Source organism: Bombina bombina, chromosome 6 (genome assembly GCF_027579735.1).
Source record: "Bombina bombina isolate aBomBom1 chromosome 6, aBomBom1.pri, whole genome shotgun sequence".
Classification (NCBI taxonomy): domain Eukaryota; kingdom Metazoa; phylum Chordata; class Amphibia; order Anura; family Bombinatoridae; genus Bombina; species Bombina bombina.
In genome coordinates, this window is record NC_069504.1 from 776,157,964 (window position 1) to 776,183,815 (window position 25,852).

A 25,852-nucleotide genomic window follows, 5' to 3' on the forward strand; every position below is an offset into this window, starting at 1 on the left:
GAGTTTGACTATTCAGCTCCATTTTAAAAATGTATACAATTCTTTCTAGTTTTAATTGGTATAAAATGTATCAATAAAACAAGTATCTGAAATTAAAGTGAAGGTCAACTTCACCCAACTGCCCCACGGCATTGGATAGACTTTGTAAAATAAAGGTGGGTTTAATTAATCAAATATGTTATATTTCATTATTTTTAATAAAAGTTTACCTTTTGACCGAGGATAAGAGCAGCATTCCCACCCGGCATTTTGTCAAATTGATTGACAGAAGGCGTTCAGTCCCTTTGCATAAACGTCACTGGGCAGGAGAGCTGCGCTTATCGTCGGAGCGCTCAAAAGGTAAACATTTTTTAAAAGAATCAAATACAACATATTTGATTAATTAAACCCACAGTCTATCCAATGCCGTGGGGCAGTTGTGTGAAGTTGACCTTTACTTTAAACCACCTGCTTTCCAACAAGCTATGAGAACCTATGTTAAGTCTAACTCAAGGTTGTAGGATGTGGTTCTTTTGCCCAAATAAATAAGGACCCTAATAATAGACTTTTGCTTTGGGGAAATTACAGAGTTACCAGTTAAGATATTTTATAAAGGTAATTTTAAACTGGGAATGTATCCATTTTCTAATGTAAATATAGCCTTATCCTCCGGTAGAGAAATAATGGTTAATTCTAATTATTTATGCATGTTAATCCTTAATATGTATATGAGGGATGGATTTACCAAAAATGAGAATTTTTAAAGGTTACGGTACCAAAAAGAGGGTTAGAGAAAGAGAAGTAGAGGAGGATAGACGGACTAGGAGAAATACAGGAGGGAGAATCTGGACAAAACTTTTACAGGTATAAAAATTACACTATATGCACATGCTACATAACACGGGTATTCGTACCACAGTTGTGTATGAAAGAACATTTTCTTATACCCAAGATCATTTTCTAACTTTGTAACAAGAATTTAGTATCTTAGCATAAATATCTACAGCCACTTTGTATAGATTGGTAGTAAAAATTTGTAACCAACTTCTTTCCACATTTGGATGTAGAGATGATGTCAAGTCCTCTTTATCCCAAAGAACAAATAGTCTGGACTCTGGAGTCAGACAGCTGTGGTATGTTTAACCTAGTGACAAAACAAGCACTCTTCCATGTGACATCAGAAACACACATGTAGTCACACCATCCTTGTTCACAATGCATACTTACTTAGGTCACAGATATTTATGTTATTCCATGCTTGTTGTTTGCTGCATATATAATAATCAGGATATTTACTTACATTGTGGGTGATTATTCATCGTTTCAATATTGCTTTACTAACTGTGTAATCTCATTACTGACTTTCTATACTGATTATATTTGCCTGATCCTTTAGAGCATTTTACAATAAATATTTGCTTTGCAAATTGGACTTTTTTGCTCGTAGTCTCTTAGACTGCTCATTATAAAAGAGCTTTGTATATCCAGATTTCTAAGATGTGTTTATATATGTGTTTATCTTGAGCTATAAAGGTACCATTGCACATTATCTGTTTTTTTGAGTTCAGTATCTGCATTCCAGAGCACTGGTTTTCAAAACTGTCCATAGGCCTCACAAACAGGTCAGGTTTTCAGAATAACCTTGGGCGAGAGCAGGTAAATTAACCATATTTACTAATAAGCTGATTATTTCACCTGTGCTCCAGTTCAGATATCCTAAAAATGTGGCCTTTATAGGGACATTAAACCCCAAATATTTATTTCATGATTCAGATAGAACATACCATTTTTAACCCCTTAAGGACCACAGCAGTTTTCGATTTTCTGACCGTTTGGGACCAGGGCTATTTTTACATTTCTGTGGTGTTTGTGTTTAGCTGTAATTTTCCTCTTACTCATTTAATGTACCCACACATATTATATACCGTTGTTCTCGCCATTAAATGGACTTTCTTAAAATACCAGTATTTTCATCATATCTTATAATTTACTATAAAAAATGATAAAATATGAGGAAAAATGAAAAAAAAAACACTTTGTTTTAACTTTGACCCCCAAAATCTGTTACACATCTACAACTACCAAAAAACTCCCATGCTAAATAGTTTCTAAATTTTGTCCAGAGTTTAGAAATACCCAATGTTTACATGTTCTTTGCTTTTTTTGAAAGTTATAGGGCGATAAATACAAGTTGCACTTTGCTATTTCCAAACCATTTTTTTTTTTTTCAAAATTAGCGATAGTTACATTGGAACACTGATATCTGTCAGCAATCTATGAATATTCCTTGACATGTATATATTTTTTTAGTAGACAACCCAAAGTATTGATCCAGGCCTATTTTGGTATATTTCATGCCACCATTTCACTGCCAAATGCGATCAAATAAAAAAAATCGTTCACTTCTTCACAAACTTTAGGTTTCTCACTGAAATTATTTACAAACAGCTTGTGTAATTATGGCATAAATGGTTGTAAATGCTTCCCTGGGATCCCCTTTGTTCAGAAATAGCAGATATTTATGGCTTTGGCGTTGCTTTTTGGTAATTAGAAGGCCGGTAAATGCTGATGCGCACCACACTTGTATTATGCCCAGCAGTGAAGGGGTTAATTAGGTAGCTTGTATGGTTAATTTTAGCTTTAGTGTAGAGATCAGCCTCCCACCTGACACATCCGACCCCCTGAACCCCTCAAACAGCTCTCTTCCCTCCCCCACATTACAATTGTCACCACCATCTTAAGTACTGGCAGAAAGCCTGCCAGTACTAAAAAAAGTATTTAAAAAATAAATAAAAAAAATACCCAATTGATTCTGCAGTGTTGGATCCCACTCTTATCCCCCAACCTCTCCCTGGATCCCCAGTACCCAGTTTGCCCCCCAAAAATGTTCTTTTTTAATAGATTATAACATTTTCTGTAGTGGAGCTGCCCCCCCCCCCCCATCAATATCATACCTCCCTCCCAGATACCTTTCCCAAAGTCCCAAATTTCCCCACCATCGGTCCAACATTATTAAAAAAAATGAGGCATCACTGCGACACCTTGAAAGCAGTAAGAAGCTATCATGATTGCTTCAACCGCTTGAAACCCATGAGAACGTACAGGGTCACTAACTGACTTTTTTTGTAGGACGTACCCTATACGTCTCTGGTCCTTAAGGGGTTAAACAACTTTCTAATTTACTTCTGTTGTCTAATTTGCATCATTCTCTTGGTACCCTTTACTGAAAAGCTTATCTAGATAGGCTCAGTAGCTGCTGATTGGTGGCTGCACATAGATGCCTCGTGTGATTGGCTCACTCATGTGCATTGCTATTTCTTCAACAAAGGATATCTAAAGAATGAAGCTAATTAGATAATAGAAGTAAATTTGAATGTTCCTTAAAATGGTATGCTCTACATGAATCATGAAAGAAAAGGTTTGGGTTTAATTTCCCTTTCAGTCTGTATCATCTCAGTTCCCCACGAGAGCTGCTAAGGTAAACACAAACATTATAGAGAAAGGGACATTAAACTACTGAGTACAACTACAATACAATGGACACGACTCACCATGCTATGGTTTTTCCTCCTGTGTCTGCCTCTGTGTTCAAAGTTGTTCTCTTATTTTAACCCCTTACAGGTATTAGTGAAGCTCTGCATCTTCACACTGGGCACCGCCATCTTGGAGCTTATATTTGTTATGTAACTTTTAAAAAAAAATGCAAAAATGTAACTCTTCTGATCTCTACTATGTGAGCTAAACTGACGTGCACGGTATAGTTGTTAAAAAGCCAGTAACATCACAGATCTGTAAAACAAATTATGATTACCATATCATTTAATTTCCTTCTGTATAAGGAGAGTCCACAGCTTCATTCCTTACTGTTGGGAAATACTGAACCTGGCCACCAGGAGGAGACAAAGACACCCCAGCCAAAGGCCTAAATACCTCTCCCACTTCCCCTATCCCCCAGTCATTCTGCAGAGGGTACAAGAAACAGTAGGATAAATATCAGGGTATAAAAGGTGCCAGAAGAAAAACACATAATATAGGGGGCCGCCCATCGGAGAAACACGGGCAGGAGCCGCAGACTCTCCTTATACAGAAGGAAATGAAATTATCTGGTAAGCAAAATTTATGTTTTCCTTCTTAATATAAGGAGAGTCCACGGCTTCATTCCTTACTGTTGGGAAACTTATACCGAAGCTCTAGAGTACACTGAATGATAACGGGAGAGAAAAAACAGAGGTGGACCCTAATCTGAGGGCACCACAGCCTGCAAAACCTCTCTGCCGAAGGCTGCTTCAGCTGAAGCAAATATCAAACTTGTAGAATTTAGAAAAAGTGTGTAAGGAGGACCAAGTAGTCGCCTCACAAATCTGATCCATAGAGGCCTCGTTCTTAAACGCCCAAGAGGAAGCCACCGCTCCAGTAGAATGAGCCGTAATTCTCTGAGGAGGTCTAAGTCCCGCTGTTTCATAAGCTAAGCGGATAAGACTCCTCAACCAAAAAGATAAGGAAATCGAAGAGACCTTCTGACCCTTACGCTTCCCAGAATATGCCACAAACAAGGAAGAAGTTTGTCTGAAATCTTTAGTAGCTTGAAGATAAAACTTCAAGGCACGAACCACGTCCAAATTATGAAGTAGACGTTCCTTCGAAGAAGAAGGATTAGGACACAAAAAAGGGACAACAATCTCATGATTGATGTTACGGTCTGACACAGAAACCCTAACTTGGTACGTAGGACAGCCTTATCTGAATGAAACACCAGATAAGGAGGCTCACATTGCAAGGCAGCAATCTCAGATACTCTGCGTGCCGAAGCAATAGCCAGTGGAAAGAGAACTTTCCAGGACAACAATTTAGTATCAATTTCATGCAGAAGCTCAAAGGGAGCCTGTTGCAAAACTTTAAGAACCAGATTCAGACTCCAAGGGGGAGCCAAAGATCTGAACACAGGTCTGATCCTAATAAGAGCTTTAACAAAAGACTGAAGATCTGGAAGCTCAGAGAGCCTCTTGTGCAGTAAAATAGACAAGAATAAGTAGGTTCTCCACACCTTATGATAGATGCGATGAATAACCGGCTTACGAGCTTGGATGAGAGTATCAATAACTCTCTCAGAAAAACTTATTTTGGCTAGGACTAAGCGTTCAATCTCCACGCAGTCAGCCTCAGAGAATCTAGATTTTGAATTACAATAGGACCTTGTTCCAGCAGATCCCTGTGACAAGGTAACTTCCATGGAGTAAAATATGACATCCTCACTAGATCCGCGAAACCCCGTCCTTCGCGGCCACAATGCAGCAATCAGTATTACTGATGCTCGCTCCTGCTTTATGCGGGCCACTACCCCAAGGAACGAGTGGTAATGGTGGAAAAGGGTAGATTAGATTAAACCTCCAAGGCACCGCTAATGCATCTATTAACTCCGTCTGAGGATCCCTGGACCTCGACCCATATCGGGGTAGCTTGGTATTGAGACGAGACGCCATGAGATCAATCTCCGGTGTCCCCATGTTGCATATCTCCGCAAACACTTTGGGACGGAGAGACCATTACCCTGGATGAAAGGATTGTCTGTTGAGAAAATCTGCTTCCCAGTTGTCCACACCTGGAATGTGGATCGCAGACAGCGAACAGCTGTGGGCCTCCACCCACTCCAGAATCTGAGATACTTCCCTCATCGCTAGGGAGCTTCTTGTTCCCCCCTGATGGTTGATGTAAGCCACCAAGGTTATATTGTCTTATTGGAATATGATAAACCGGGACGAACCCAGAAGAGGCCAAGTCTTAAGAGAATTGTAGATTGCTCGAAGTTTCAAAATGTTGATCGGGAGGGAGCGTTCCTCCTGAGACCACAGGCCCTGTGCCTTCTTGGCACCCCAAACAGCTCCCATCCTGAGAGGCTCGCGCCAGTAGTCACAATCTCCCAGGATAGTTTGAGAAAGGATGTCCCTCGGGACAGATGATCAGGACAGAGCCACCAAGAGAATGATTCTCTCGACCGGTTGTCCAGGGAAATCTGTTGAGACAGATACGAATGATAGCCGTTCCACTGCCTTAACATGCACAGCTGTAGCGGTCTGAGACGGAACCTGGCAAAAGAAATTATGTCCATGCTGGACACCATAAGACCAATTACCTACATACACTGAGCCACAGATGGCCTTAAGAAGGTCCGGAGGGCAAGACATACCGAAGCTAGCTTGCATCGCCTGTGGTCGGTTAGAAATATTGGCCTCTGGAACCTCTAATGTTGACAGAACCTCCTTTAGAAGAAAACGTAGGTGTTCAATTTTAAATCTAAAAGGTTGGCTCCTCCGCAGCCTAGAGGTAGCTGACTCCGAACCAGAAATTTCACCCTCCGAAGACTCAGATTGTGACCCATCCTGGGATACTGGAAAGGCAGAAAAATCAAGTAAATCACTGGATGTCCCCTGGACCGGAGAGCTATGTTTAACCTTTCGCTTGTGCTTAGCAGGTCGAGGTAGAGCACTAAGGGCCTCAGACACCGCAGTCTTTAACTGCATGGTAAAGTCTGTTGGTAAAAGGCTCCCTCCAGACGGAGGATCAGGCGTGCTACAGGAAGCTGCATGTGACAATGGAGATGATTGATGGGTATGCACCTCGCGGGACGGCGAGTGCTCAGTCGTACTAAATAGGTTAACCTTCTTAGACATAATAACCTTGTAGATGCATATGGAACATAGTTGAGAGGGCGGGCACACCAAGGCCTCCTCACAGTATAGACAGGTATTACTATTAGGAATAGAGGGAGTACCCTCAAGCATATCAAGATCCTCCATAGCTTGCGCTAACAACAACAGGATATAAATAAACTTTTTATTTCTCAAACAAACGGCACCTATACAGCCCCAATGACTGGGGCACTCACCACCTCCTAGACCCAGTCAACTAGAGAAGAAGCGACCTCTCCGACAGCTAGCTCGGTCAGGAAAGAGAAAACGAAAGTGTGACCACACCAGGTCACGTGGTGTACAAGGCAGGACTGCTTCTGCTATGAGAAAAAGCGTGCCAAGCTACAAGCTGCGCAGCGTTCAAAGTGAAAGTAAAAACCTGTATGTTCCGTTACCACATAACAGTCTATAAGCCCAAAAAATAAAATAATTATCTCACACATAAAGCACCATAAAATCAAAGTATCACATTTGATTAATCCCCACTGTTCAATAACCTCCGTCAGGAGATATTAACCCATGATTCTATAAAGATAAATGGAGTCACACACTGTGACCGTGTCTTTAGCAATTTCAACAAAAGTAAAAATTTAAACAATCTTACCAGAATCCGTGCTGTGGAACAGAAACACAGGCTCTTAAGTGTAACAGTCTTGTAGCATCGCTCCCGACATTGACTTGAGTGAAGAAAGCAGACAGTGAAACTTGTCAACACAGGTTGCTTAAGGCGCTGTTAACAGGCAGTCTGGATGAGTTCGCAGAAAGACTCTCCCTGCATCTCCAGACTCTAACTTTCGTCAGTGCTCTCACTGAGAGGCTGACAATACTACTTAAAACTCCAGTTCCATAACGAAAGGCATATATCCCTCCTGAGGAACAACTCCGAAATCTTTTGATACTTCTCTTCCATCCTCCTGTGACGAAAGGCAAAGAATGACTGGGGGATAGGGGAAGTGGGAGAGGTATTTAAAGTGAAGGTAAAGTTAACTTCACTAGTTCATGCCATATTATAGATTTGCTAAAAATAGGGCTAGTTTAATTAATTAGTTTTTTAATAACGTATTATATAAAGCTGTTTCTTACCTTTTAAACAGCCGACGATAATATTCTTTCCTCTGCCCGCCATTTTATTAAATTGATTGACAGGATAGTGATATTCTATCCACCAATGCTCTTTTCCCCCCGGGGGGTTCAGTCCATTACTCGCAACGCCACGCGAGTGTTAAGCGCATGCATCCAACCCGTATTAGCCTACTGTCTTCCCCATACTCGTTCATGAGACGCGCATGCGCTGTCGGCATCACCGTTAAACCATTGAGTACAAAATACATTCCGGATCTATTGCGTTCATAGTAAGCACTAAAGCTTGTTACATAGTGTACTTAGGCAATCCAACTTTTAATATCTAGTACATTTCATTTAAATAATGTAACGATTGCGATTGGCGCATGCGCATTGTAAATCTGGATCTGGAACGCGCTTTTGAGCGGTTGGGACCACTCAAGATGTCAGACAGAGAAGAACAAGGAAGTAGGGGTTGGGGTGCATCGATACGGTACCGATTTAAAAGTATATATATTTTAAAAATAAAGAACTGGTATAGAAAAAAAATGTTAGCGACTACATTCATGTACTATTGCTAAATGCCTGGGTGTCTTCCATAACTGTTAACTTTACCTTCACTTTAAGCCTTTGGCTGGCGTGTCTTTGCCAGGTTCAGTATTTCCCCAACAGTAAGGAATGAAGCCGTGGACTCTCATATTAAGAAGGAAAAGCGCACTGCTTCTGTCACATGATGCAACAATACGCTAGCTACAAGATGCAGGCGCCTAGTATAAAATGCAGAGTTTTAGCAGCTGGATTCTGTAATTAATGGCTTTAAAGAGAGCTGTAGATACAGGAGGAAATGCAATAATATGGTGAGTTGTAACCATCCTACTGTACTTATACTCAGCAGTTTAATGTCCCTTTTAGTGAGATAGTGACAAATAAAATGAAATATTTAGTGTTTCACTACTCCCTAAGAAAAGGCAAAAAAAAACCCTGTAAAACAATCATGTAAGATTAAAAATAGTCAAATAGATTACAAAATATTGGTCTGTCCAGGGATGAAAGAAAATTAATGGATAAATTAAAAAAACTGAAAAAAAGGGAAGAATGACAAACTATGGTTAAGTGAAAATATATAATAAGGTTACCTAAGCACCAAACAAAATATTTAATATAACACTATAGCCACACAAAATGAAAAACTAAGAAATATTGTGAAAAAACTGATATTTAGACTATAAGAATTTTAAGGGCAAATATATATAAAAACAACACATTACGACAATAACATATTTTTGTCAGCAAAAAGGTGATTTTAGTTTCAAACATTTGCAGCTTACATACAGGACTAATTGTGCAGTGTCGTGTCTGCGTCGTGTAACCAACACGTTTTCACGCCATTGTACAAATCGACCAAGGACGTCCCCTGCTGACCCATCAATACTGATCTTGTTGAAGTCTGTCCAAATCTCAAGCCCAATTAGGACTATTCTTATATTCAACATAGTATACATCTAGTGAGAAATAAAGAATGATACAGTATAAGACTTTCATCTATATATATCTAAAAAATATATATAATTTATGTTTACTCAATAAAATTACTTTATTTCTTCCATGATGGTAAACAGCCATGATTAATCACATTTAGGATACATTTCCTGTCCACAGGAGGAGGCAAAACACCCCATTATTAAAGAGCTTCACCTAACCCCAACTCCCAACATTCTCCTGTGACTCTCATACATATTGAAAAGTAGAGAAGGTAAGCTAAAAAAACAAAACAAACAAAAGTAGGTCAAATAAAGTGTTGTGGACTCTCAACATCATAAAATAAATAATTCTATGACAAGCATACATTATGTTTAATTTCATATAACAGTGAAAATCCACAATTCATACTAACTCATTGAAGTCCACCCACCACCAGGGCAGTACTGATAGGTATCGGTTGGTATGTTAATAATCAGGCAAAATGGCCACCTCAACAGAGCAACAAACGTTTAAATGATAGAATTTAGCAAAAGCATTTAAAGAGGGGCAGAGAGCCACCCCAAGAAGTAACAACTGCTCTTACTGAATCAGCAGTAATTAGCTCAGGAGAGGACTTTCCTGCTACCAAATAGGCATTTCTTATCAAAGGCTTAAGCCAGGCTTCTAGAGTAGTAGCTGTAGCATTGGTAACAATAAGAGCAGTTGAAAAGCTTCCACATAAAACTTAAAGGGACACTGAACCCAATTTTTTTCTAATTTACTCCTATTATCAAATTCTTTTCATTCTATTGGTATCTTTATTTGAAATGCAAGAATGTAAGTTTAGATGCCGGCCCATTTTTGTTGAACACACTGTGTTGTTCTTGCTGATTGGTGGGTAAATTCGCCTACCAATAAACAAGTGCTTTCCATGGTTCTGAACCAAAAAAATAGCTTAAAAGCCTTCTTTTTCAAATAAAGAAAGCAAGAGAACAAAGAAAAATTGATAATAGGAGTAAATTAGAAAGTTGTTTAAAAATGCATGCTCTATATGAATCATGAAATAAAAAATTTGGGTTCAGTGTCCCTTTAAGATTGCTTAAACCAAAACAAGTTTGTAAAAAAGATGCTCCTTAAAACTCTTAGTAGATAGACAGAAAGGAGGCACCCCAGTCTCATGTTGTGTCTGAGAGTACCAACTTCAAAAGGAATGAATAATTGGGTCTGAGAATAGCCTTATTCTTATGAAAATTCAGCAATGGAGCTATACAAGAAAGAACTAAAAGCTCAGACAAATGGCAAGCTAAATAAATGGCAAAAAGAAAGTGAACATTCTAAGGCAAAAGCTAAAGATCTAAATTGTGGATAGGTTAAAGGGAAGGGGACTGAAGCACCCTTAGGACTGAATTGAGACTTCCAAGGCAAGTAAAAGGTTGAATAACAGGTTTAATATAGATGAGAGCCGGATCAAAAATTCTGAATACCACAGGGGGTTTTGATTAAGTAGATAGGACTTAAGTCAAAGTAGCCAGATAATCAGGATACTGGTACAGCAAAGTATCCCAGATGGACCAGTAGGTTTCCATTTGACCAATTGAATTGCAAAAGTACTTTTTCATTGTGGCCATATAGTCCACCAAAAGGGCATATCTGAATGATTGAGAAATGTTAATAGCATACGCCTCAGTTTTAGTGAGGTTGATTCTATAGTAGCTTATCCTATTAAAGTATTCAATTAGGTGGAATACAGCTGGCATGGAGGATTCTGGATTGGTGAGAAGAAGGGTGACATGGTGAGAAGAAGGGTTCCATTACCATCGCGAATATCAGCGGCGATAGAGGACAACCCTGTCTAGTGCCGTTACATATTCAGAATTCTGGGGAACAGAAACAGAGGCCCCTTACTTTTGCAAATGGGGAAGAGTACAAGGCCTTGATGGCTAGAATGAAAGGTTATGGAAAGTCAAATGAACGTAAGACTTCCCACAGATAGTCCCATCTGACCCTGTCGAGAGCCTTTTTGGCATCTAATGGCAGGGACAACATTGGCACTCCACTTGTCTGGGCTTCAGCAAACATTTATCAGTCTCCAAGTATTGTCTGGACCTTGTTGGCCTTCCATGAAACCAACCTGAACAGAATGTATCAGGGAGGGTAAAAGATTGCCAATCCTTCTGGCAATGAGTTTGGAGTATGGTTTAATGTCCAGATTGATAAGAGAGATCGGTGGGTAGTTGCTGCATTGGGATAGATCTTTATCCGGTTTAGGGATTGGTATGATAGAGGCTTCGAGAAATTTTTTAAGGATGTGACCTCCTTCCAGGATTTAATTGAATACGTTTTGTAGGGTCGGCATAAGTACTGGGGACAGCTTTTTGTAGAAAGTGCCAGTGAAGCCATCGGGACCCAGAGCTTTATTGCAATGAACTTGTTTCAGGGCTGAAGTAATCTCCTCTAGGGAAAAAGGCTGGGCTAAAGTAACCTTCTCCTCCTCAGATAGAGTTTGTAGGTTAAGATGCCGCAGGAAGTCTGCAATTTCCGAGATTGGGGCTTCCACCGGCCTTTTACTAGTAGCAATGTCATATAACCTTTCATAGTAAGAAGCAAATCATTAACCAATGTCAGCAGGGGTATAGGCTGTCTGTCCTCTATGACTGAGGGACAGAATTCAAGCTATTCCCGCTCTCTGAGTTTATTCGTCAGAATAGTATCTGCTTTGTTACTTTTGGAGTGTGGCTTCTTCTATCCTCTGTGCCTCCCGGGTTTTAATTAGATCTTTAAGGCAGGCAATTTCTGCCGATAAGGCTGGAGTAGGGTTCATTGTATTAAGTCTATCAGCCAATCGGAGGTCACATGCTAGTTTACCTAGAGATGCATTGTGCTCTTTTTATATGCTTGCTACCTTGCCAATGCAAAAACCTCAAACACAGGATTTAAGGGCCGCCCATCTGATCTGGTGGGACGTCAGGTCTTCAGGATTATTCTGAAGATAGTCTTTGACCATTTTCTAAATAGAACTCATGAACAACGGGTCATACCATAAAAATTGGGAGGAATTTCCATGTGGGCTTGGCCGAAAATGCTGCATGCCCTGGGAGAATCAAAGAGAAAGCATCATGAGCTGACCAAGCACATGAAGAAATCTTTGCAGCACACACTTCATTTAGAGTCCAAGATTCTGCAAAGAAGTAGTCTAGATGGCAGTAGGAGTGGTGAGTTTTTAGAAAAGTAAGAGAAGTCTCTCTCCGTAGGATGATGGGATCGCCACACATCAAAGAGCTTGTATTGGTAGATAATTTCCCTAAATTTAAAGGCTGGTGGAAGAGGAGGCTATGCCTCCAGGTTTGGAGAGACATTAATCTAAGGCCGGATCCCACACCAGATTAAAGTCACCTCCTAAAATCAATGTACCCTGTTTGAGTCTGTCAATCAGGGAGAGTACTTTTCTTTGGAATTTAATTTGACCCTGGTTAGGTGCATAGGCAATAAGTGGTTGTTCAATTGGCAAACAACTAGAAGGTAGCTCCCTTATACATTTTGTTTGATGTGGAGGGGCTGGAAAAGAATATTCTTATGAATTAAGATGTCTATTCCCCTACTCTTTCCAGTATATGTGGAGGTATATATTGTGGGGAAATGAGGGGATCTCAATCTATATTGATCTCCCTAAAACTCAATATTTAATAGCCACAAAATACACTGTCATAGCCTTTCTAGCCTTTCTCATTCTCAGTACGTAAAGTAAGTTCTCAGCAACATAGACATTCCATAATTAAAAGGGTGTGGCTAAATCACATGCACAATCTGAGGTAAATATATCTCACAGTGTATTCACCTTACATAATGGGACAAGCTAATGTTTGTACAGGGAGGGTTATCAGGAAATGGTTCCTCTCATGTGCTGTTTTACATGATTTTATTCGGGACAGTATCATTTTGTTCCATAGTGTATAATGGCAGAGTATATAAAAAAGGACCAGTCCACGGATTTCATCCTTACTTGTGGGATATTAACCTCCTGCTAACAGGAAGTGGCAAAGAGCACCACAGCAGAGCTGTATATATAGCTCCTCCCTTCCCTCCACCCCCAGTCATTCGACCGAAGGTTTAGGAAGAGAAAGGAAAAGCTAAAGGTGCAGAGGTGACTGAAGTTGTAAAAAATAAAATATCTGTCTGAAAAATGACAGGGAGGACTGTGGACTCGTAGAAGAAATCAATTTATCAGGTAAGCATAAATTTCCTTTTCTTCTACAAGATATGACGAGTCCACGGATTTCATCCTTACTTGTGGGATACAATACCAAAGCTACAGGACACGGATGAAACGGGAGGGACAAGACAGAGACCTAAACGGAAGGCACCATTGCTTGAAGAACCTTTCTCCCAAAAACAGTCTCAGAAGAAGCAAAAGTATCAAATTTGGAAAATTTGGAAAAAGTATGAAGAGACGACCAAGTCGCAGCCTTGCAACTCTGTTCAACAGAAGCATCGTTTTTAAAGGCCCATGTGGAAGTCACAGCCCTAGTAGAATGAGCCGTAATTCTGTCCAGCAGTCTCATATGCCAGGCGGATGATACTCCTCAGCCAAAAAGAAAGAGGTAGCTGTAGCTTTCTGACCCCTACGCTTTCCAGAATAAACAATGAATAATGAAGATAATTGACGGAAATCCTTAGTCGCCTGTAAGTAAAATTTCAAGGCACGGACACGTCCAAGTTATGTAACAGACGCTCCTCCTTAGAAGGGTTAGGACACAAGGAAGGAACAACAATTTCCTGATTAATATTCTTATTTGAAACAACCTTAGGAAGAAATCCAGGTTTGGTATGCAAAACCACCTTATCTGAATGAAATATAAGATAAGGCGAATAACATTGTAACACTGAAAGCCCAGAAACTCTATGAGCAGAAGAAATAGCAACCAAAAACAAAACTTTCCAAGATAATAAATTAATATCTATGGAATGCATGGTTTCAAACAGAACCCCTTGAAGAACTCTAAGAACTAAATTCAAACTCCAGGGAGGAGTAATTGGTCTAAATACAGGCTTAATTCTGGTTAGAGCCTGACAAAAAGACTGAAACATCAGGAACATCTGCCAAACTTTTGTGAAGCAAAATTGACAAAGCAGAAATCTGTCCCTTTAAGGAACTCGCTGATAACCCTTTCTCCAATCCTTCTTGGAGAAAAGACAGAATCCTGGGAATCCTAACTCTATTCTATGGAGTAGCCCTTGGATACACACCAATAAAGATATTTACGCCATATCTTATCTATCCTATCTATCTTATGATAGATTTTTCTAGTGACAGGCTTACGTGCCTGTATCAAAGTATCGATGACCGAATCTGAGAATCCCCACTTAGATAAAATCAAACGTTCAATCATCAAGCAGTCAGCTGCAGAGAATTTAGATTTGGATGTTGGAAAGGTCCTGTCTCAAAGGAAGTTTCCACGGTGGCATAGAGGACATGTCCACTAGATCCGCATACCAAGTCCTGCGTGGCCACGCAGGCGCGATCAGGATTACCAAAGCTCTCTCCTGTTTGATCCGAGCAATCACACGTGGAAGTAGAGGAAACGGTGGAAACAAATAAGCTAGGCTGAACGACCAAGGCATTGCCAAGGCATCTATAAGTTCGGCCTGGGGATCCCTGGACCTGGATCCGTATCGTGGAAGCTTTGCATTCTGTCGAGATGCCATTAGATCCAATTCCGGTCTGCCCCATTGGAGAATCAGTGAGGCAAACACCTCCGGGTGGAGTTCCCACTCCCCCGGATGAAAAGTCTGTCGACTTAGAAAATCCGCTTCCCAGTTCTCTACTCCTGGGATGTAGATTGCCGACAGATAACAAGAGTGGGCCTCCGCCTATCGGATTACCTTGGATACCTCAATCATCGCTAAGGAACGCCTTGTTCCCCCCTGATGATTGATATAAGCCACAGTCGTGATATTGTCCGACTGGAATCTGATGAACTTGGCCAAAGCCAACTGAGGCCATGCCTGAAGCGCATTGAATATTGCTCTCAGTTCCAGAATATTGATTGGAAGTAGAGACTCCACCTGAGTCCAAACACCCTGAGTCTTCAGGGAATTCCAGACTGCACCCCAGCCCAGTAGGCTGGCATCCGTTGTCACTATCACCCATGAGGGTCTGCGGAAGCACGTCCCTTGGGACAGATGATCCGGCGACAACCACCAAAGAAGAGAGTCTCTGGTCTCTTGATCCACGGAAAACGGAATGATGTCCATTGTCGCTACCATTAATCCAATTACCTCCATACACCGAGCCACTGATGGCCGAGGAATGGACTGAAGTGGTCGGCAAGTATTGAGAATCTTTGATTTTCTGACCTCTGTCAGAAATATTTTCATGTCTACCGAGGCTATCAGAGTTCCCAAGAAGGGAACCCATTGTCCTTGGAACTAGTGAACTCTTTTCAAGGTTCACCTTCCAACCGTGAGTTCTCAGAAAGGACAACACTGTGTCTGTATGAGATTTTGTCAGATAAGTCGACGCCTGAATCAAAATATCATCCAGATAAGACGCCACTGCTATGCCCCACAGTCTGAGAACCGCCAGAAGGGACCCTAGAACCTTTGTGAAGATTCTGGGTGCTGTGGCCAACCGAAGGGAAGAGCCACGAACTGAAAATGTTTGTCTAGGAAGGCAAACCTTAGGAACTGATGATGATCCTTGTGAATAGGGATATGAAGGTATGCATCCTTCAAGTCCACGGTAGTCATATATTGACCCTCTTGGATCATCTGTAAAATTGTTTGGATAGTCTCCATCTTGAATGATGGGAATCTGAGAAACTTGTTTAGACACTTGAGATCTAAAATGGGTCTGAAAGTTCCCTCTTTTTTGGGAACCACGAAAAGATTTGAATAAAACCCCTGTCCCAGTTTTGGAATGGGACGAATTACTCCCATGGTAGAAAGGTCTTTTACACAGTGTAAGAACACCTCTCTCTTTATCTGGTCTACAGACAATCGTGAAAGAAGAAATCTCCCTCTTGGGAGAAAATCCTTGAATTCCAGTTGATACACGTGGGTCACGATTTCCAATGCCCAGGGGTCCTGAACATCTCTTGCCCAAGCCTGAGAAAAAACAGAAAGTCTGCCCCCTACTAGATCTGGTCCCAGATCGGGGGCCGCCCCTTCATGCTGTCTTTGTGGCAGCAGCAGGCTTCTTGGATTGTTTACCTTTATTCCAAGCCTGGTTGGGTCTCCAAACGGATTTGAACTGACCAAAATTTCCTTCCTGCTTTGTGGAGGAAGAGGAAGCAGAGGGTACGCCTTTAAAATTTCGAAAAGAATGAAAATTATTATGTTTACCCCTCATCTTAACAGACATATCCTGAGGTAGGGCGTGGCCTTTACCTCCAGTAATGTCAGAAATTATTTCCTTCAACTCAGGCCCGAATAGGGTTTTACCCTTGAAAGGAATAGCTAAGAGCTTAGATTTTGATGTCACATCAGCAGACCACGATTTTAGCCATAACGCTCTATGCGCTAAAATGGCAAAACCTGCGTTTTTTGGCGCCAATTTAGCAATTTGAAAGGCGGCATCTGTAATAAAAGAATTAGCTAGCTTGAGAGCCTTAATTCTAGCCAAAATGTCCTCTAAAGGGGTCTCAACCTTCAGAGACTCTTCTAGAGCATCAAACCAAAAAGCTGCTGCAGTAGTAACTGGAACAATGCAAGCTGTCGGTTGTAAGAGAAAACCCTGATGAATAAATAATTTCTTTAGAAGACCCTCTAACTTCTTATCCATAGGGTCTTTGAAAGCACAACTGTCCTCATTAGGTATAGTTGTACGCTTAGCCAGGGTAGAAATAGCTCCCTCCACCTTAGGGAGACTGCCAAGAGTTCCGAATGGTGTCTGATATGGGATAAATTTTCTTGAAATTAGGAGGGGGAGAGAACGGTATACCCGGTCTGTCCCATTCCTTTTTTACAATTTCCGAAATTCTTTTAGGAACCGGAAAGACATCAGTGTAAGTAGGAACCTCTAGATATTTGTCCATTTTACGCAATTTTTCTGGTGGTATCACAATAGTCGCTAAAACCTCCCGAAGTAACAGGCGAAGGTGTTCAAGCTTAAATTTAAAAGACATGACGTCTGAATCTGTCTGAGGTAACATATTTCCTGAGTCTGAAAGTTCTCCCTCAGACAGCAATTCCCTGAGCCCCAACTCAGAGCCCTGTGAGGGTACATCGGAAATAGTCAATAAAGCATCAGAGGATTCAGTATGCACATTAATACTTGACCTACTGCGTTTACCCTGTAATACTAGTAATTTAGATAATACCTCTCGCCTAGATTTAGAGTTTGGTCGGTAAAGACACGCGGTGCCAACGCTGCTTTTTTTTCCAGCGCACCCTTAAGACAACGCTGGTATTTAGAGTTGTCTGAACGGCTGCATTAGCCTCAGAAAAGGGAGCGTTGAGCATAATTTAGCTACACTTCAAACCTCAATACCAGCGTTGCTTAAGTCAGCGGTAAGCTGGAAAAACGTGCTCGTGCACGATATCCCCATAGGAAACAATGGGGCTGAGCTGGCTGAAAAAAAATCTAACACCTGCAAAAAAGCAGCCCCATTGTTTCCTATGGGGAAACACTCTCTAAGTCTACACCTAACATCCTAACATGAACCCCGAGTCTAAACACCCCTAATCTTATACTTATTAACCCCTAATCTGCCGCCCCCGCTATCGCTGACACCTGCATTATATTATTAACCCCTAATCTGCCGCTCCGGACACCGCTGCAACCTACATTATAGCTACGAACCCCTAATCTACTGCCCCTAACATCGCCGACACCTATATTATATTTATTACCCCCTAATCTGCCCCCCCCAATGTCGCCGCCACCTACCTACACTTATTAACCCCTAATCTGCCGACCGGACCTCGCCGCCACTATAATAAATGTATAAACCCCTAAACCGCCGCACTCCCGCCTCGCAAACACTATAATAAATTGTATTAACCCCTAATCTGCCCCCCCCCAACGTTGCCGCCACCTACCTACAATTATTAACCCTAAACTCCCGACCCCAACGTCGCCGCTACTATTATACAGTTATTAACCCCTAAACCTAAGTCTAACCCTAACCCTAACACCCCCCTAAGTTAAATATAATTTAAATTAATCTAAATAAATGTACTATCATTAAATAAATTATTCCTTTTTAAAACTAAATACTTACCTATAAAATAAACCCTAATATAGCTACAATATAACCAATAGTTACATTGTAGCTATTTTAGGATTTATATTTATTTTACAGGCAATTTTGTATTTATTTTAACTAGGTACAATAGCTATTAAATAGTTAATAACTATTTAATAGCTACCTAGTTAAAATAATTACAAAATTACCTGTAAAATAAATCCTAACCTAAGTTACAAATACACCTAACACTACACTATCAATAAATTAATTAAATAAATTACCTACAATTAGCTAAACTAAAATACAATTAAATAAACTAAACTATAATACAAAAAAAACACTAAATTACAGAAAATAAAAATTTTTTACAAGAAGTTTAAACTAATTACACCTAATCTAAGCCCCCTAATAAAATAAAAAAGCCCCCCAAAATTATGAAATGCCCTAGCCTATTCTAAATTAAAAAGTAATCAGCTCTTTTACCAGCCCTTAAAAGGGCCTTTTGCGGGGCATTGACCCAAAGTAATCAGCTCTTTTACCTGTAAATAAAAATACAATCCCCCCAAACATTAAAACCCACCACCCACATACCCCTGCTCTAACCCACCCAAACCCCCCTTAAATAAACCTAACACTAACCCCCTGAAGATCTTCCTACCTTGAGTCGTCTTCACTCAGCCGAGCCGAATTCTTCATACAAGCGGAGCAAGAAGATGTCCTCCATCCGTTAGAAGTCTTCATCCAAGCGGGGCAAAAAGAGGTCCTCCATCCGGTAGAAGTCTTCATCCAAGCGGGGTCTTCTATCTTCATCCATCCTGAGCGGAGCGGAGCCATCTTCCAGCCAGCCGACGCAGAGCCATCCTCTTCAACCGACGGACTAACAACGAATGACGGTTCCTTTAAGGGACGTCATCCAAGATGGCGTCCCTCGAATTCCGATTGGCTGATAGGATTCTATCAGCCAATTGGAATTAATGTAAGAAAAATCTGATTGGCTGATTGAATCAGCCAATCAGATTGAAGTTCAATCAGGCAATCGGATTGACCTCGCATTCTATTGGCTGATCGGAACAGCCAATAGAATGTGAGGTCAATCCGATTGGCTGATTCAATCAGCCAATCATATTTTTCTTACCTTAATTCCGATTGGCTGATAGAATCCTATCAGCCAATCGGAATTCGAGGGACACTATCTTGGATGATGTCCCTTAAAGGAACCGTCATTCGTCGTTAGTCCGTCGATTGAAGAGGATGGCTCCGCGTCGGCTGGCTGGAAGATGGCTCCACTCCGGATGTATGAAGATAGAAGACCCCGCTTGGATGAAGACTTCTACCGGATGGAGGACCTCTTCTTGCCCCGCTTGGATGAAGACTTCTACCGGATGGAGGACATCTTCTTGCTCCGCTTGGATGAAGAATTGTTCCCGCGTTAGCCCATAAAGCTCTTAACTACTGACTTTTTTTGATGGTAGGAGTCTTGTCGGTAGAGGCTCTACCGCTCACTTCTTCCAAGACTCGAAATACCAGCGTTGGGCAAATCCCATTAAAAGATAGGATACGCAAATGACGTAAGGGTATCTGCGGTAGCCTCGAGTCGCGGAAAGAAAGTGAGCGGTAGACCCTTTCCTGTCTGACTCTAAATACCAGCGGGCGGTAAAAAGCAGCTTAACGCTGCTTTTGACGGCTAACGCCAAACTCTAAATCTAGGCGTCTGTAAGGGTAGTTGACATAACTGCAGCCATATCCTGCAGAGTGAAAGAATTAGACGAACATGAGGTACTTGGCGTCGCTTGTGTGGGCGGTTGTGACACTTGGGGAGAATTGGATGGCATATCCTGATTCTCTTCAGACTAAGACTAAGAATCATCCTTAGGATTCTTACATTGTAAGGTCCTTTCAGTACAAGAGGTACACAAAGTAAGGGGGGGGGGGTTTCCACAATGACTTCTAAACACATCGAGCAATTAGTTTCCTCAATGTCAGACATGTTGAACAGACTAGTAATAACCACAAAAGTCGTAGAACACTTTATTTATTGATTTCCACAATTCTATGAAAAATGTGTACTGCGCCTTTAAGATCTAAAAAAGCGCACAATTTTTCCAAAACTGCCTAAAACGTTATATAACGTTTCACAATTAAATAAACTTATTCAATTTGGCCAAAAATTATTGCACCCTATGAGTAAAGGGTGAATTTAGCCTCTAAAAGACATTTTTATAGCCAAAAATATACTTTAAGTGAAAAAATTACCCCTGCACCTCGCCACAGTTGTGCTGTGGCGCCTATCTGCCCACAGGGTACTGCAAAATGACTCGACAACGATCCGGTGAACAGAACACAAGTTTAGGCCCCACCGGAGCTAATGCCTGCAGCCTTCTCAGTCGGAGTAAACTGCGCGTCTGAACGCGCAAAATAGGCCCCTCCCATCATGGACGTCGTCCTAAGAGTCTGATTAGCCGCATGGGAAGCGGTTTAGAAAACAAGCCATGTGGTCCCCTTATAAATTTTAAATAAAGCTTGCAGCTCTACTGACTTTCACATGTAAAAAGCATCTAAAATATCCAGCTGCCTCTCCCAGTGTCAAGCCCCATACAGTGTTAATATTGCTTCCATATGTCCCAGCAATATGAATAAACATAGGATTTTCAGTAACACCCTCAGTGCCTAGGTCTACTGCTTACCCCTTCCCTTGCAGGGAAAAAATGTCAGCCAGTTCTGATATAACAAGTCTCCTCAGAATAAAAAGACTGAACATACCGCAATGCTGCTTGTAGCATGACACCGTTCTCCACACTGAAGATTTCTCTTGCACTACCTTCAGAAACTCTGTGGGAACCAACATGGATCTTAGTTACATCTGCTAAGATCATCAACCTCAGGGAAGAAATCTTCTTCATTTCAAATCTCCCTGAGGAAAATAGTACTCACCGGTACCATTTAAAATAAAAAAACTTCTTGATTGAAGAATCTAAAACTAACACCTCACTTTACCTCTTCCTATTACTAACACAGGCAAAGAGAATGACTGGGGGTGGAGGGAAGGGAGGAGTTATATATACAGCTCTGCTGTGGTGCTCTTTGCCACTTCCTGTTAGCAGGAGGTTAATATCCCACAAGGATGAAATCCGTGGACTCGTCGTATCTTGTAGAAGAAGTACCAGACATGGTAGAGAAAATTCTACACTAAACTTAAGAAAATTCCTATCACACATTATTACATGGTCCCAGGTTTCATAGCCCAGCCCAAGTAACTCCATGGCAGCTCCTTTGTATGGAGAAATGCTTAAACAAATAAATTACTCATTAAGTTGCTTTTAGAAAATAAAGTCCTATAATTTCCTGAGCTGACTTCTGCCTAGTAACAGCCCCTGACTGGATAGTAAGGCATGTGAAGCTGAGGGGCAGGGCTAGAGAAGCCAGTTAACCTCAGAGAAAGCTTGAAAGCCATTTTGAAAGTAATAAAATTATATAATGTGTACCAAGCATAATAAAATATATAATGTGCACCAAGCGTAATAAATTATCTTCCCTGATATCAACATGCTCCCCTGCAAAACCAGAGTTTCCTATATTGATCAGCTAACTGAACTGAGCAGTTAATGGTTGTCTTAAAAGGACAGGCACCTATTTTCTAAAAAGTGCCATCAATATTTCCCCAGAGCTGACAGAAGGCTGTGAAGTGCAACAGTATTATTTTGCTTTGTCCCTGATAAGAATAGGGTAGGTAGGAAATTGAAAAAAATAAAAAAAAAATGTGTCATTAGAAGAGCAAGCTATGCTGTACTGGGCTCTATGTGTGCTGTGTAAAGTCACTTACCTTACGCAGCACCCCTCCACTGGCTTACCAGGCATGTGAAATCCTTTGCAATACAGCTGCAGCAGCATCCAGTAGAGAGCCCATCCAGTGCAGGTATCTTAGTACCATAGAGGATTGCAACAGGAAATACCTGTGTCCCTCAGGGGGAGGCCAAGGATGATTCCCCGTAATGCCTGATGGTAGTTATGGCTGAAATCCCGTAGGAGAAATGCTGTGCACATAACAAGGTATTCCTATGTCCCTGTATCATTCAGCTGCTGTGAAGAGTCTTTTCTGTCTTCTTTGTAAATTATACTCCTCAGGAACTCTGGGTCTCACATAGGTCTGAGCTCCTAATTTGTAATCCATAAGCAAGTAGCAGGAACAACCTTTATTCTCAACCATCTCCAACGAGGCCAAGAACAAAAACTAAGAGAGAAAAGGGAGGTGGGAGGGATTTTAAGCTACGATATAGGTTCTTGACCTCCTCCTAGTGGCAGAAAATATATCCCATATGTTATGAAGGACTATGGACCATCATTACTTAACAAAAGAAATGCATTTTATGAATAAATAGAACATATTCTGATATGTGAAGAACATTGGAATGTGAAATAGTCATATTTTTATGTTGGGTTAGCGCACTCGAGAATATGCAATCATGTTTGAGCATGAGTAGGGTGATTTTTTTTTTGTTTTTTACACTTGTTTTGCTCCATTGACTTCTATAGGGGAATACGTTATAACGTGCGCAATAGTCTAAGTTTGGCTTTTTACTCGCATCGACTGTTTACTTTCAACTTGTAATATGGATGCACGGCTAGTGGAGTTAGCACTCAATATGCAGCGTTAAATACCGCTCCAGTTGAAATCTGGCCCTAAATGTTTGAAATAGAATTGGATACTAAAATACAGAACAAATTCCTCCCAAAACTTGAGGTGCAATCTTTCACTAAAAATAAAATTTCAAATTACAATGGTATTACAGTGTTCCATAATGTATGTACTGCCTTTAAAATAAATAATAATATATCCCTATACTGAATCAACAATAAAATCAATATTTTGTTATGTTCTTACCATGTTTATCTTTCTAGTATGCAAACAAGAAATCCTACATATTTTATTTTAATAGGGCTAATCATAACCAACAGTTGTTGTTTTTTTTCCTGAGACATTAATTCATTTTACCGGTAAATAAGTCTGACCATTTCAATTTAAGAAATGATGTGATGATGTGGTGACTATAAACATGCAAAAAATGATTAAAACGAAAGACAATGAATAATTTATTCCAGCTGGTTAACATTATAGAGCCATATTAGTCATCGAATTATGTTCTAATTCGTTACACAGTAGAAGTACCGCTCAGGACCTGCTGAGCACTGTGGGTCCAGAGTGGAAACCACTGCTGATCCAATAAGCAGCACTAGCCGTACTAGCGACGCTGGTTGGATCAGCAGTCCTTTCCGCTTGGGATCAGCAGTGCTCTGCGGGTCTACAGCAATATTTCTTGCAGGATGGATAATCTTAAACTGCCATGCTCTAACAAATTACAGTATGTAATTTCAACTATGGCCCTTTTAATTCATCAGACATAAGTTTATATAGAGACATTAGAAAGGCATAATATGCCTGACAACTTACACTGTCCAAATAGTTTGCCAACTGTACCATCTCTACCCTTACAGCTGTTGCATTTCTGTTCAGAAAAGTAAACTAAAACAAAAGAATAAAAATAGCCGGTTAGAACTGGTGAAGCAATTTTAGTTTAGACATTTCAATTTATTCATTTTTCTTTTCATTTGTAAATAGTTAAAAAGAAAATAAAAGTCATATCATCTATAAACTATTGAATTAACCTTAAAGGGACAGTCTACTCCAAAACCGTTATTGTTTAAAGGGATAGGAAAGTCAAAATTAAACTTGCATGATTCAGATAGAGCATGTCATTTTAAGACACTTTTAAATTCACTTCTATTTTCAAATGTGCTTCGTTCTCTTTGTATCCCTTGTTAAAAAATGAATACGCACATATCATACACTAGTGGGAGCTGCTGCTAATTGGTGCCTGCACACATTTGTCTCTTGTGATTGGCTAAATAGATATTTTCAGCTTCCTGTCAGTAGTGCAATGCTGTCCCTTCAGCAATGGATAACAAGAGAATGAAGAAAATTTGATAATCAAATTAAATTGGAAAGTTGTTTAAAATATGTTCTATCTGAATCATAAAATAACATTTTGGGGTTTACTATACCTTTAAAAAGATAGATAAAGCCTTTACTACCATTCCCCAGCTTTGCATAACCAATATTGTTATATAAAACATAATTTTTGTAAGAACTTACCTGATAAATTCATTTCTTTCATATTAGCAAGAGTCCATGAGCTAGTGACGTATGGGATATACATTCCTACCAGGAGGGGCAAAGTTTCCCAAACCTCAAAATGCCTACAAATACACCCCTCACCACACCCACAAATCAGTTTAACGAATAGCCAAAAAGTGGGGTGATAAGAAAAAGTGCGAAAGCATCAAAAATAAGGAATTGGAATAGTTGTGCTTTATACAAAAAAATCAAAATCACCACAAAAAAAGGGTGGGTCTCATGGACTCTTGCTAATATGAAAGAAATGAATTTATCAGGTAAGTTCTTACATAAATTATGTTTTCTTTCATGAAATTAGCAAGAGTCCATGAGCTAGTGACGTATGGGATAATAAATACCCAAGATGTGGAACTTCCACGCAAGAGTCACTAGAGAGGGAGGGATAAAATAAAGACAGCCAATTCCGCTGAAAAATAATCCACACCCCAAAACAAAGTTTAAATCTTATAATGAAAAAAAAACTGAAATTATAAGCAGAAGAATCAAACTGAAACAGCTGCCTGAAGTACTTTTCTACCAAAAACTGCTTCAGAAGAAGAAAATACATCAAAATGGTAGAATTTAGTAAAAGTATGCAAAGAAGACCAAGTTGCTGCTTTGCAAATCTGATCAACCAAAGCTTCATTCCTAAAAGCCCAGGAAGTAGAAACTGACCTAGTAGAATGAGCTGTAATCCTTTGAGGCGGAGTTCTACCCGACTCAACATAAGCATGATGAATCAAAGACTTTAACCAAGATGCCAAAGAAATGGCAGAGGCCTTCTGACCTTTCCTAGAACCAGAAAAGATAACAAATAGACTAGAAGTCTTTCGGAAATCTTTAGTAGCTTCAACATAATATTTCAAAGCTCTTACCACATCCAAAGAATGTAACAATCTTTCCTTAGAATTCTTAGGATTAGGACACAATGAAGGAACCACAATCTCTCTACTAATGTTGTTAGAATTCACAACCTTAGGTAAAAATTTAAATGAAGTCCGCAACACTGCCTTATCCTGATGAAAAATCTGAAAAGGAGATTCACAAGAAAGAGCAGATAACTCAGAAACTCTTCTAGCAGAAGAGATGGCCAAAAGAAACAAAACTTTCCAAGAAAGTAATTTAATATCCAGAGAATGCATAGGTTCAAAAGGAGGAGATTGTTAAGCTCCCAGAACCAAATTTAAACTCCAAGGAGGAGAAATTGACTTAATGACAGGTTTGATACGAACCAAAGCCTGTACAAAACAATGAATATCAGGAAGATTAGCAATCTTTCTGTGAAACAGCACAGAAAGAGCAGAAAT

General features: G+C 40.3%; 1 protein-coding gene across 1 annotated transcript in view; it reads right to left on the bottom strand.

The window, feature by feature from the left end:
• ADAM9 (ADAM metallopeptidase domain 9) overlaps positions 1 to 25,852 on the bottom strand; it is a 621,882-nt gene that overhangs the window by 324,040 nt on the left and 271,990 nt on the right. Inside the window, exons 8-9 of the mRNA XM_053718079.1 lie at positions 23,823 to 23,894; positions 9,060 to 9,229 (exon numbers count right to left, since the gene is read on the bottom strand). Coding sequence (XP_053574054.1) covers positions 9,060 to 9,229; positions 23,823 to 23,894 — 242 coding nt within the window. The remainder of the gene's footprint in view (positions 1 to 9,059; positions 9,230 to 23,822; positions 23,895 to 25,852) is intronic.